General features: G+C 39.1%; 1 protein-coding gene across 19 annotated transcripts in view; it reads left to right on the top strand.

The window, feature by feature from the left end:
• The window catches only part of GRIP1 (glutamate receptor interacting protein 1), a 658,587-nt gene that overhangs the window by 602,082 nt on the left and 41,881 nt on the right, over positions 1 to 14,624 (top strand). For all 19 annotated transcript variants that reach the window (XM_072843166.1, XM_072843164.1, XM_072843159.1 and 16 more), the window contains 2 exons: positions 3,950 to 4,019; positions 6,259 to 6,404. In XM_072843166.1, coding sequence (XP_072699267.1) covers positions 3,950 to 4,019; positions 6,259 to 6,404 — 216 coding nt within the window. The remainder of the gene's footprint in view (positions 1 to 3,949; positions 4,020 to 6,258; positions 6,405 to 14,624) is intronic.

The raw sequence follows: 14,624 nt of genomic DNA, 5'->3' as shown, positions 1-14,624 counted from the left end.
TATTTGTGATTGGTTTCCCTTAGCATTTAATTTTGCAACTTTGAGGCATTGACAGGCTTAGATCTTGGTTTACTTCTATAGGCCATCACCCCATTAGAGCCACCTCAGTGTAATGGCCTCCTTGCTTAATGAGTATAACAAAAGTCAAGAGAACATCTTCCAGGGTCTGTGGGAAGGAAGTTCCCAAGATCTATATAGCAACCCCGGAAAGCAAACAGTCCAGATGGGTTGTAAACCTCTGTGAGAAGCCCTGATATGATTAATCATACTCAGAGAAGATTTATATAACCTGGGATCTGAGGAGTTGAATTCACGACAAACACAAGAAAACTAAGCAAAGACACCAAGACAATAGACAGCTACAGGGAAAACAGAGCCTGTGAAAAGCAAGTAATCATGCTACATAGCTTGTCTGTGAATACTGTTTATGTAGTCATAAAGGAGAATGCCAAATATTGATCTTATAAAAAATTAAGACAAAACTATGTTGGAAGAATGGAGAAATCCCACGGGACAAAAAAATATGTGAATATGGTTCAGATATAGAGTGAGAGAGAGCTAACTCCTCATCTTTCATAGCAGAAAGTAAAAAATTAGCACTGAAAAATAAATAAATAACACTGTGTGTTATTCAGCAATATAGCAATAGCCAAAAGTTGCATCTAGGGAAGTAAGAAATAAAGAGGTGCTCCTGGAGAAATTTGACTCTTCAAATTGTATGCATGTGTAATTTTGATATAAATAAATAGTTTTTAAAAAGTAAATTTAAAAAAACAATATAATAGATGGTTTTCTTGTGAGGATCAAGAATGTACATCTATGGGCAGCACAAAAAAAAATCAATCATTGTGATGTTATATAAGTGGGTTCTGGTGATTTAGGATAATTTTTCTAGGAACATCATCTTGTTGACTTGCAAAATAGCTGTAAAAGGCATGAAAATGATGAGTTTTGAAAAAACTTGCAGATGACTCAAAAATGTAGCACTTGCAACAACAAAAACAACTAACAGAGATGGAAGAGTTTGAATTAAAATTATTTTAGGAACTATGACTAAGGAAAAGGCAGTATTTTAAATTGAATATATATGATATGACACGGGATTTGTGTCGTTCTCTCTCTTTTGTCTGACTTTCAGTTCTGTACATGTTTATATTGAGATTTCAAGCATTTTGAAACTGTTTTGTCCTTCTCGGAACTCAATAACCACGTGCGATCCTTCTTGGTAGGCCACAACCATTTAGTGAGACCTCCCCACCATATGATGGTTCATATGGCTTTCTCACCTGGAATCACTTTGCAGAAGAGGGAATTTCATGGCTAATAACTTCATGAGATTTAACCATCCCTGTCCCCCACCTCTGTTATACACCTTCTCTAGGGGTTCATGGCCTCTGCCCAGAGCAGAGCTGCCTAGTTTATAGTTAGTGTCAATAAATATCTATTAAACAAATGACTCTGTGGATAACTTCAGTCAAATTCACAGCATTAAGTGCTAGGGTATTCTCGTTCAAAGGGTCACAAATTCAGAAGCCCTCAGGAGTGAGGCAAGTCAGTGAATGAGATCCATCCAGGGAGGACAGTGGCAAGTGGGAAATAAAAGGCTGCTCCCAAGAGGGCAGTTGAGAAGTATCTAACATTACTAAATAATCGTAATAGTAGCATGTGCACTGGTCCGGTCCACTTCAATGTAAAACTCAGTCCTTATAAAAAAAAACTCTGAGATAAGCATTATTATTATTATTATTATTATTATTTATTATTATTATTATTATTATTATTCATCTGCAGGTGAAAAAACTCAGTTGCCTAAAGAGTCAGGGTTTTGAACCAAGCATTCTGGCTGCCAAATCCCAGCTCTTGATTCCTCTACCATATTACCCCCCAAATTTTAAAAGAAGCTATCCACGTGCATGAAATCTACTAATTTTTAAATGTTGGCAACTAATCTAATTTTTTAAAGTACTACAAGTCAAGCAAAGCATGCTTGGTTTGTGACTCCTTCTCAAGTAGTGGAGAATTAAAACATAGGTACTTGGATATGCAAACAATGTCTGAGCCCCCAGAGCCACATTTAACATGCTGGTAGGCACGGTAGCAACAGTGCCAGGAGCTCATATGGATTTGGACACACTTCCAGGGTCAACTTCATCACTCCATTGGGCATCTACCCTGATTTCAGGCCTCAGGTATAGTCTTGGTTAAAGAAAAAAGAGAAGAATCTAGTAAATTTAAGAATGGCCACCATATGTGTCTATGTGCCATGATAACTTTCAAACCTCTGCAAAGCTGTGTGGGTTGGTCCAAGAGGCCTCGGTGCTATTTTCCTCTGTTACAAAGATGACAGACAGGTTTGATGTATTTTGTTGCCTCTACTATTGTTTCATTTCAAACCATTTCAGTGGAACATGGATTTTATTAAAAACCAAGGGAAACAACATTGAGTGCTCTGTGATGGTTACTACAGCTTGGCAAAATAGAGTATAAGTTCATTGGCAGATGCTAAAAAAGTTGCATTTTCTGGTCATAACAAAATTTTTGTCTTTGAACCCTATGCCCAAAACAATTTGCAGTTGTAAAATATGACATGTATAAAAATGCTAAATGCTTATATTTCTCTGGAGGAATTATATCAAATCATTGAGTGGAGGTTTAAATTATGAATTAATTGTAGTGGATAGAATGTTTTACATACTTTGCTAGAAGCTAAGAATAATGACTGAATGAAATCCCCTTAACATTTACTATGGACTAATTTAAACAGTGGGTAAGGTATTGGTATATGTATTTGCTTTTTCTTTCAATGTTGTGTTGAGATATTAAACCATCTGTTCTTATGCATAAACATTTTCCTGGGATTCAGATGGGATTATGGGATATGATATGGTTCTATGATTATTATGGGGTGATCAGCCTTTTTATAATAAAATCTTACTTTAGGGGCCTTTTAATGATCCTTAAAAGGAAATCACTACAGACTTCAAACTAGCAAAATATCTCCTCTCAGAGGCAAATTGTTTTTTTTTTTTTTTTATAAATGTCAGTATGGGTTCTTTTAATTATCAAATACCTAAATTAAATGTAAACTTTCTAGATGAAGATGATATTTTTGTACTTATTTGACCTATAGCTCATTTTTAGGATTAATTCTAAGGTAGACTCAAAACTAATTGCTTTTCATTCTCATCAAATGGAAATATCCCTGAGAGAAGCTATAAAGCCAAAAACTGACCACTGTGCAGGATAGCAGGATAATTTGTAAACTCAATAAAAGTTATAGGTGCATATTTATAATATGAATATGTATAAAATATAAGTAAGTCAAATACTACTATAAAATAAAATATTCACATTCTAGAACATTTCAGAGCATTCTAGGTTTGAATATGTGAGCAAAATTTCAAGATTTACATGTCTAGCAAAAGATTTCCTCCTGGGGGGAAAAAAAGAGCTTTAAATCAGTAAATCTCACCCACTTTGCAACCCTGTACACTAGTACAGCACAGTCCCACAAAAAGTGGTGTCTCCTCACCAAAAAGAAGTAAAGAAAGAAGTAGGCAAAGGGAGCACATATAAATACCAAGAGGGGGAGCCCCTAGTTGCTTCTCATAGTCTCCTATTGGGGTATTCACCTTTCACCTTTCTCTTGGGAATCACAGGTTGAAATAGATTTAAACCTAATGGGCAGCTCTGCAATTGCCTCCTTCTCCAATTGCAAATCTAAAGTGACTTTTAGTTTTTAAGTTTGTAAATACTTTATTAACACAAACATTTTTATATCAAGAAGATAGAATGTGCACATTTTCTAATTTGCTTGCTGAGCATCTTTGCTTTGCAGTCTGTAGGCAACAGACTGTAGTTGCGTTAACCATTGCTATAAAACGGGAACTGTATGGTGTGGGTGAACCATGGATATAAAGATGTGACTATTCCAACTTCATTATTACAGCACCGTCTAGCAGAAAGCCAGGAGACCCCCTTGTCATATCAGATATCAAGAAAGGAAGTGTGGCACACAGGTAAGGAAAATGAATTTTCTGGTTTATTCCAAGGCATTTCTGTTTCTTTAAGTAACTCCACCCCCAACATGGGCCTCGAACTCAGGACCTGAAGATCAGGAGTTGCATGCTCTACCAACCGAGCCAGCCAGATGCGAGGCATTCCTTAATTAAAGTAGAAATGACCCTTTCCATACCTATGGTAGACCTTGCTGATAGATCATGGTATCCTCAGTCTTTCCCAGACAGCAACTATTAATCAATCATATTCAACATTCCTCATGCAATGACTGGGTAGCTAGCTCTCCCACCTCATTTCACCTTATTTCTGTACCCACTGCAGACAACAGTCACCTGAAAATATTTCTTAGGGTCCTTCCTGAGTCCATCACTGGCTCTCCTTCCCTGATCATCTTCTGTCCTTCATTTTCCAGCTAAAAATCTGGAAGTGGCTCCAGTTATGAGAAACACCCTACATGGAGACAATAGCTTGTGAAAGAGCTTTGCTAAATGCCAGAATGTCCTCCCTAGCCAAGCCAGATCCTTCCTTGAGCCTTGAACAGTGTTAGTCTCCTATTTGGTCCATGTAATGTCAAAATTAGAGAGTCTCAAACTTTTGATTTCACAGATCAAAAATATTTATTTTATTCATTTATTTGAGAGAGAGAGAGAGAGAGAGAGAGCGAGAACATGAGCGGGAGGGGCAGAGGGAGAAAGAGAGAATCTCCAGCAGGCTCCATGCCAAGCACAGAGCCAGACTTGGGGCTGGATCTCACAACCCTGAGATCATGACCTGAGCCTAAACCAAGAGTCAGACCTTTAACTGGTTGCACCCCTCAGGCACCCTTAGATCAAAAATATTTTTAAATGTTTGGGAATACTGATATAAGACTATTGACTTTCTATTGACCAAATAAGGACTTTTTTTTAAAAAATCCCATCTATTATCACAGTCATGTCATTAAAGTAGTTTTAATGCTCAAAAAGTAGGAAGGACATCGTATGAGTTTAGATATATAAGTATAGGGCCAGATGCCATGGCAGGGAGACATAAATAGGCTGCGACCAACAAGACTACACTGTGTCTCTCATGCAACAGTTGGAAGGGAGTCAGGCAGTGTGGGGCTGGGGAAGCAACTCTGCCATCCTCACCAGTTTTCTCCAATTGTTGCAATTTTCTAGCCATAGAAGGCAAGTGGAAATGGTGCTAAGAGAGCCTGGGGTGTGCATCTTCAGGGAATGACCCAGGAGAGGTCAGAAGAGAGGAGAATAGAAGCTGACGCCAATTACTAATCTCTGTCACAGAAGTAATACGTAAAAGATCGTTCTTACCAAAACACAACTTTCCTTACAAATATGTACGTGTATACATATATGCACCTACAAACACATACACATTCTCATTATTTTTCTCATTTCATGATGGACCTTAAAATTTGCCAACAGACCTGCAGATGTCCACTTTCAGTTTTAGGCTTTCAATGGCCACATTGCGGACAAGTAGCATCAGATTCACCCTTTTCCCCTACCTCAGCCACGATGGGTTTCCCCGCACAAGTGGAAGTGGCAGGGACACCAAGATTCAGACCTCCACTAAATCCAACCCTCCCTGATTTCCCTCACTCTCTCAACCCTCTCCTAGTACCTGGATTGCCAAGGATGAAATGTAGTGCAATTGCGTGCAGAAGCATGAGGACACCCAATGTCCGTAAACCCTGTGCCATTACCTCCCTTCCTAGGAAACTTAGAATTCCCAAGTGAAGCTTAGATGGTTGTCCTGGACTAATTCAAGGAACTAGGATTCAAAAAAAATGTCTTTAATATTCTTGAAATGTCATGTCATGGTAGCCATCCAAAATAAGACTAGGAAAAATTTATTAAAAAAAAAAGGGGGGGGGGAATCCCTGGGTGGCACAGCGGTTTGGCGCCTGCCTTTGGCCCAGGGCGTGATCCTGGAGACCCGGGATCGAATCCCACGTCGGGCTCCTGGTGCATGGAGCCTGCTTCTCCCTCTGCCTGTGTCTCTGCCTCTCTCTCTCTCTCTCTGTGTGACTATCATAAATAAATAAAAATTTATTAAAAAAAACAAAAACAAAATAAGACTAGGGAAAAAGGGATTTGTTAATAAAATGTATTTTAAAAATAGTTGAAGAACCTCTCTTCCTCTAGAGACTGTCGTCATGCTACATTATTCTTGATGCCTCCTAAGTGACCCGAGTAGGTGCTCATTAATCATGTGTGGCCCTGCATTTACTAACAGGACTGGAACCCTGGAACTAGGGGATAAATTACTTGCAATAGATAACATCCGGCTGGACAACTGTTCTATGGAAGATGCAGTTCAGATCCTCCAGCAGTGTGAAGAGCTGGTGAAGCTCAAAATCCGCAAAGACGAAGATAATTCAGGTATTGATGGCTTTCTTAGTTAAGACTGATTTCTCTAACTGCCCAGCTGTCACAAAAGATATTAGATCTTGATGTTTTACATACAACAGCTGGCTAGTGACATTGCAGCAGCATTTTACATAGTTAAAAGGGTCTTTAAGTTGGGTGTTGAGAGTGTAGCATGAATTTTAAAGGTGCTTTTTATGATATAATTAAGATATTTTTGTTAAAAAACATGATCACAACTGTATCAAAATAACATTCAAAAACAAAAACTAAATCATCACCCAGTACTACCCTACTATAATGGACTCAGCCATTTTCTAGTTGATACTTATATTACATAATTATAGCCATAATGCATGTTATAACTCCATAAGCGTATTACCACTTTTCAAACACTTAATACCTATCATTTTTTTATTTACTGCCTGTAATTAATTTATCATTCTTCTCTTCTTACTTAGATTGCTCCCAGTTGTTTCACTGTCGCAGGTAGTACAATCACAGACATGTTTACGTAAGGATATCTTTACTCAACTTTTCTCCTTCTGAATTATTTCCTTAGGAAATATTTTTTAGAAGGAGAACTGCTGAGTAAGAATAAAAAGGACCTTCTCAGGATTCCTGACAAGTCTTGTACCATGCTTTCTGCAAGGGCCATTCCATTTGTTGGGTTTCCAATAACAGACAAACACAGTGGGGCTAGTACTTCTCAAACTTTCTTAGGCCTCAAAATTACCTGAAAAGCTTGTTAAAACACCGTTCCTGGCCACAACTCCCAGGGGAGGCCTGGAATTCTGCATTTCTAACAAACTCCCCGATGATACTACTGTGGTCCAAGAAACACAATCCAAGCAGCCTGGCAGTTGGCAAAGTTCTTTTATCTGATTATGATAAGGACCTAGAGCTCATTGATAAAAGCCCATAATTGAAAGGTGCAGCTAATGTGGGGAATTACAGAAATTGATAGATGTGGATAGCATAAACATTTGAGGTAAAATTTTGCCAATCTTATGGGTAAAGCCAACTTCTTTGCTATGAATATCATTCTGCTGATCATAGTTAAAAATCTTTTTACTGTTTGTTTGCCTAAGCCTTATACGTAATATATAGTTTATGATACATATACACATATATATAGTTTTGTTTTTGTTTTAATACAGTGAGAATTTAAAGTAATCAGAATGTTTACTCCATTTAGATTTTTATTTGCCCAATGTTTTCAAGTTTTTTTCTCTACAAAATTAAGAGATTTTTGCCTAACGACTCTCCTTATTTAATCTTCCCAAAGCCTTTGATTTTGTTTTCTTCGTAGAACCACTGTACTCACATTTCGTAAGTTATGTAAGATTCATTAAATCACATAGTTACAAAAACTAGTAAAATTGATGTAAACAGGCTTGGGAATAAACAAAATGGACTTTAACTTTTTAAGCTTATAACTCAATTGTTAGCAGGCACAGAAATGCACAGAGGTACTAGAAAGAGAGATCTATTACTCTAGGGCATTCAGTGGCATTGGTAGGTATATTTTACAAAGAGGATGGAAAACCACCATTAATCCAGTAATGGCCAAAGAGAGATTGGTTAAGAGAGCTTCTGCGGTACATAATTCAGTTTCAACCAATGATGAGTTATTGTCAGTGTTCTGGAATCTTCTATAATTAAGCCATCTAGATCTAGAGTTTGTGGTCATATCAGGCCATGTGTTTTTGATTCCTGTTCAAAGTCAAAACAAGTTGGTAGTTGCATCCATCAGTACAGCTGGTAAGGCTGATTGTATTCAAATACATTTTTATAACCGACGCTTAAAAATTTCCACTCATTATTTCCCAAGCAACTGATTTTCCATACCAACATTTGCATTCTTCTCCTTACAAGCATGCTTCAATTGCACTTTCTTTTGGGGATTTATTTCAAAAAAGGATAAAGCCTCAAGCATCAGTCCGGGTTCTGTCCTAGTGAAGAGGCAAAGCTCCGTGGAGAAACCCATTTTGCATGATTTGCCAAACTAAGCAGATCTCACCTACCTTCCTTGCAGAGTAAAAAAGCCAAGCCAGAGATGAATATGTATAGTGCTCACAATTGGCGATTTTCCCAGTTCCAAAGGCAGGCTGTGCAGATATGTTAGGCAGAAGGAGTTGCAGAAACAATAACTGAGCATTTGGAGAGCCGTTTTTACTTTCATTTGCTTCTTTCCCTCAGCTTATTTTTTCTCCTGTAGACCTTTCCCCCTGTGCCTAATACGGTGGCAGTTCTTCTGCTTATTAAGTTTTTTATTATTATATTTTTTAGGAGGTCCTATTTTTAAAATCCTAAATCCTTCCATTGAAAACCATAGACCTACCCAAAAGAAGACTGTAAATATAGGTGTGAGATACGTATTTAGCCAAAACGGATTTCTTCCACTTGGTATGTGGAAATAATATACTTATTCAGACATGTTTTTATAACAGGACACTATTTGAAAAGTATCATCTGATCATTGATTTGGAAGAATTTAAGTGTTTCTATATCCTCTCCCAACATGAGAATATTAAGTATGAAGTGAGTAACTGAATTCTCTTTTATTTAGAGCAGAGCAAGGGGTAGGGGAGGAAATTGTTCAAAATGAATTCACTCAAGGCAGACGAGGTGGTCATAAGGAACACATGCTTGAAAGTGAGACCTGAATTTAAAGTCTGGCTCTACCACGCTTGAGTTGTGCGAGTTTGGACAAGTTACTTAACTAGTCTGAGATTTGGCTCCATTTCCAGTAGTGTACACATAGCAATACCACCTGAGGGAGCAGTCCTAACTTATTAATAGGAATGTTTACCAGCACAGTTTGTATTCAATACAGGGGGACTATTTTTATTACTTATTAATAAGTAAAATGAATTTTCCCACCTTGGTCCTTATCCGTCACCAAGATTTAAATGAATGGGAAATAACCATTGATCCTTACAACAGTCACTGATTTTAGAAGTTTGATGCCATGTTTAATCTGAAATTAAACTGGTGATTTGAATTACTACCATCCTTTGTCTTAGTATTTTTATTTTTTTTATTATTTTTTAAAGATTTTATTTATTTATTCATGAGACACAGAGAGAGAGAGGGGGGCAGAGACACAGGCAGAGGGAGAAGCAGGCTCCCTGCAGGGAGCCCGATGTGGGACTTGATCCCAGGACCCGAGGATCACACCCTGGGCCGAAGGCAGATGCTCAACCACTGGGCCACCAAGGCTGTCCCTGTCTTAGTATTTAAAGTGGCAATATGCATCTATATTCTTCACTGCTTAAAATGTTGTTCATACTAAGGTCGGACTTTCTGTCCTCCCAGAGTCTTCTAGTTCTTTCCTTAACTATCTGTTCCTCTCAATCTTGCCTCTCTCATCAGCTGTAGAAAGTTTGTAACCGTACTGGATATTCCTTGGTTTCCTCAGCCAGCAGTACCACAGTTGGGTTAATAGATATTGCTTCAAAATGTGAGCAAATCTTCCAGTTACACTAATGGCTCTGTTGTGCCTCGTCCCTTACCCACAGAGATGGTAGAAATATTCTCCGAAGTTGTTAAAGTCTTTGTTTCTCATTCAGTCATGCCGTCTCAGCACTTATTTGGTATATGTTGAGGTGTTAGGGTCAGCCAGTTAGTTCTTAGATTAAAAAAGATGCGATCCCCACCCCCCAAGTCAGTCACCTTATATGAGATACAGAAGAAAATAAATAGGTAATAATAGGATGAATGTTCTAGGTGTAAGTGCAAAGTGTTAAGAGAGTGTGGAGGCCTCCATTTGAGCCTGGGGAGCTCAAGGAAATGCTTCTAACAACCTTGGTCTTGAAAGTGTTTGGGAGGCATTGTTAGAATTAACCAGAAGAGAATGGGCCAAAGCAGGAGGTCAGAAAGCATGGCACGTCCTAGTAGCAGACGTAGCTGAAGCAAAGACTATGTGTAAGGACTTTGGTAGTAGATGAGGAGAAAGATATACTGAAGCCAGATGGTTATGATCTTAAAGCATATGAAGAAATTTGAACTTTACTCCAGAAGCCATCGGGAGCCATTAGAAGACTTAAAGCAGGGGAGTGAGGCCGTAGTATTTGGTCAGTGATAATTGGTTGCAACTGGTTACTGAAGAATGAGGCATTCAAGAGTCCCAATCAACTCTGTTTCTAGCCCAGGCTCGGGGAGCAGCAGAATGAAATAACTAACGATGCTAGGCTAGCTTCACAACTGACAAGCTCAGAAATGGGGAAATGAAATTCTCTGAGCATCAGTTTCCTCATCTATAAATATCCATTTAATGCCTACTTCACATGACTGTTTAAGGATCAAAGGAGGGAATATATTTAAGCACTCACCAATGCTGATTGGCACCTAGTAAGACCCAGTGAATCCTAACTACTACCTGCCATTATTAGGATGCTTTAAAAATTAATTTTAGCTTTATTTTGCAATGTCTAAGTCTTTTGGAACACTTGAAATTATAGGGATTTGCCTCACCCCCACTCCCCAACATTTAGTGACCATTCTGCCTTCAGGAGCTTTTGTATTTCTCATCTTTCATTACCATAGTCTAGTAGATAAGTCTAGTAGAGCCAAGTCTTCTTCCCTGGGTCCAAGGCTCCAAAACAAGGGCTCTTCCCCAACCCTTAGGTCCCCAAAGATGCAAATAACCTCCTTGAAATAAAACCTTTCTTTTTTCTTTGGTTGCATCTAGATCCAATGTAAATGAAGAGGGAGAGATTGGATAGCTGAGAAACAGCCCTGAAGCAAAAACACTTGAGAATTTGGAGAGTTGTAGGAAGAAGTAGATGGAGCCTTCCAAACCTGTCCCAAATAATTCCTAAGGGTCTGTCTGCTTTGTATTAATGCCTTTGTGCCAATCAAATGTAGACCTGCTAATGATTTTCCTCACTTCTAATATAGAGCATGTTTTTAGAGACTATAAATTCAGTATTTTGCCTTCATGGGCTCTAATTTGTGTAGAGAAACATTTCCAGACTGTAATTTGTCCCATCCAAAGCAAATTACCTTTACACATTTACAAATAGAGTCTTATGCACATGTAGCTTTAGTACCAGTTAAATCTGCCCATCAAACATTTGAGCTTTCCTATTTTTTTTTTCAGTTCATCATTGCTAGGCCAGCTTAATAATTTGCCCCAGCTTTTTACCCCCCTCAAATCTAGACCAAAGTAACAGAAAGGCCCCATTACAAGCAAGCAAGAATGATCCTAGCTGTGCTAGGAGCAGTCGTAGGGATGGTTTTAGCAAAAAGCTGATTCCAAAGAAAGAACCTACGATAGATTAAAAAAAAAAATTTATCAAAAAAAATTATTTTTTTCCTTTTTTTCATGCTTGATCTCAAAATAATGGCTTTCAGACTCTATAGTCAGAATCATCCAGAACACTTGTTAAAACACAGGTGACTGGGCCCCTCCCCCAGAGTGTGGGATTCCTATAGGTCCGAGCTGAGGCTGAGAATGTGTATTTCCAACAAATACTTAGATAATGCTGAAGTTCCTTGTCCCAAGACTATACTTTGAGAAGCACTGTCCCAAAGCAGCCTGACTTGGAGACTTGTACATGATCACAAACATAAAGAAATTCACATTGTACTCTTAGACACTCAACAACCCCTTGGAAGTCTGTTAGCATTGACATGCTCAAATAAAATGACCACACAACAGCAGGAAGCTGTAAGGGTGTTGTTCTAAACGGTTTATTTTCTCAGGCCCTGTCCTCTAAGAAACATAGCCATGCTGCATAAGATGGATTCCATCACTTTTAGAGATCAAAGTGAACTTTGATTGACCTGTCCATGTATGCATTCCAAAGGCTCTCTCCCAAATCCAAGCCTCCTATTTGGTCCGCACAGGCAGCTGCCATTATGGATTCAAGCCAGATAGCGTTCATTTTGTTAAACAGGCAGCACTCAAGAAGCCCGAAAATAACATTGTAGATAAGTAATGCTGCAATTTTGCATCTGTTCTGTGGTCCCATTAATTTTCTTAACTAGAGCTGAGCAGAAAAAACAAGTAGGCTGGCCCCTTTGCATGTCTTTCACTAATAGTGGTAAACCTTCTGTTGTGATATAAAAGCTTCTTATAATATCATTAACATCTGTTTGGGCTCACTTTGGAACTTAGTGGTGATCCTGCATTTTTCCCTCTCAGAAAGTTTTTGTTCTGGTTAAACACTCCAGTCGCTCCTTTCTAAGCTGGAACAGCCTCGAGGAGAGAAGGTCTTGGAGTGCTTCCACCTCCAAAATGGTCTGAGCATAAATGGCAGTTATCACCCTCCTAGGCCGTAGGGCTTTACAACTGCCAGTTGGGCTAATGGCCCGAGAAGGCAGATGGAGTTGGAAGTGCAGCCTGAAGCTGACTCACACACTCTTGGCACGGCACTGTGGAGGGAGGATGCTCTAGGTTTGCTGGTTCCCACGATGGCAGCCCAGGTCTTATTATCTCTCTTGGAGTGAGCCATATTGGGTTTGCAGAAGGAAACTAGACTTCAGAGTAGCAAGGAGAGTGACTCCCAAAGCTCTCTTAGAGACCTCTTTCCTTGGAACTATGACTCAGGCTAACGACATCCATTCATCCTCTCGTTCATTTGTCCAGGCATTTACCAAAGTCTCCTTGGTGCCAGATATGGTTCTGGGGATATGAAGATAAAAATATCCATTTCCAGGTGATCCTATTAGAATGGAGGAGACAAGTAGAGAAAGCATTCAGACATAGAGTGAAACGTATGTACAAGAGCAGGCATTTTGATGTGGGCAGAGATTGCTTCTCAGGGAGCAAAGAATCCTAGACATTACATGACAATGGTTTGTGGCTCTTCTGAGCTCAGACCTACTTGACTGGATCCAGTCCTTCATATTTAATTTCTCTTGTTAGGGAGAATTCAATTTTAATTTAATTTCTCTCCTTGGAGAGGGAAACAAGAATTAAGAGAAGTTGAGAACACTGGAAGAACACACAGGAGCCGTGAGATCTCACAGAAAAGTCTCTAGCTCTAGGCTAGTAACCAGGAAGGCTTCTGAAAGACAAGACGCATGATCCAGGTCTCAAAGCAAGAGCAGAAATTCTCTAGGAGAAGAAAGGTATCTGTGCATATCTCCTTCTCAGTCGGTTGGGCGTCTGTGCATAGGGAGCAACGCATACAAGGTTAGCAATGTTAGGAAAGTGCAGTGGTTCAGTGAGGAGAGAAGGTAGGAGATCGGACTGGGCCGTGGCCCTCTGGAGACGTAGAGGCTCCAGCTCAGCTCGTGCAAAGAGGCTGTTTTTTATTCTTAAAGAATTGGGAACTACCGAAAAGCTGCAAGTAAGAGTAACGATTCAGATGGATGCTTCCAAAATATTCCGGGAAGAAAAGAGAAAGAATCATATATTGGCAGCGCTGGTGAAAATAGATGTGGGGGACCAGCAAAGGCTGGAGCCCAACCAGGAAAACAATTTAGGAAGAAACTGTCGCTGTGAAAAACAGAGCAGAGCCAAGGTGGGGGCCTCCTCAAGACCAAGTGGCAGTGGGAAGCTCTGGGAACCTTGCCTGGTTGGTGGGCAGATGGGTCAGAAGAATCTGGATGAGACGGTATATATGCAGCCACCACCATCATCTCTGAAAGTAAGGAAGCCAGGCTAATTAAATAATCTGTTTACTCAAGGCACCCACTAGGGTTTTCTAAGGGAATTAATATCTTTAATTTTCTTGAGGTTTGTTTATTTAATTAATCTCTACACCCAAGGCAGGGCTTGAACTCAGGACCCCAAGATCAAGAGTTGCATGCTCCCTCCAACTGAGCCAGCCAGGCGCCCCAATGTTTTCTCTTTAAAAAAAATGTATTATGAAAACTTCAAATATGTTTTTAAAATAGAGAAAAATGTAATGAACCAGCATAACTTACCTAGCATCGACCATTATTAACTTAAGATCAATCTTGCGTCAACTCTGTTCCCATCCTAATTGTCCCACCCCACCCACACATGGAGTTATATTGAAGAAACTCTAGACATATCATTCCATCTTGTAAATATTATGGGTGTATTTCCTAAATAATGCTCTTTTAAGGGATTTCTAAAATACATACCTCCATATTATCACAAAATATGATCAGTAATTCTTAATATCATCCTGTGTTCACTCAATGTGCCATTTCTCTGATTTTCTTGTACCTATATAGTTAGGTAAGCAGATGGGTAGATAGATAGGTGATAGATAGATAGATTTTTATCAAGTTGATTTTAATCTGGGTCCA

This window comes from Canis lupus, chromosome 11 (assembly GCF_048164855.1).
Source record: "Canis lupus baileyi chromosome 11, mCanLup2.hap1, whole genome shotgun sequence".
In the NCBI taxonomy this organism is placed as follows: Eukaryota; Metazoa; Chordata; class Mammalia; order Carnivora; family Canidae; genus Canis; species Canis lupus.
This window is presented reverse-complemented; position numbering and strand designations above follow the sequence as displayed.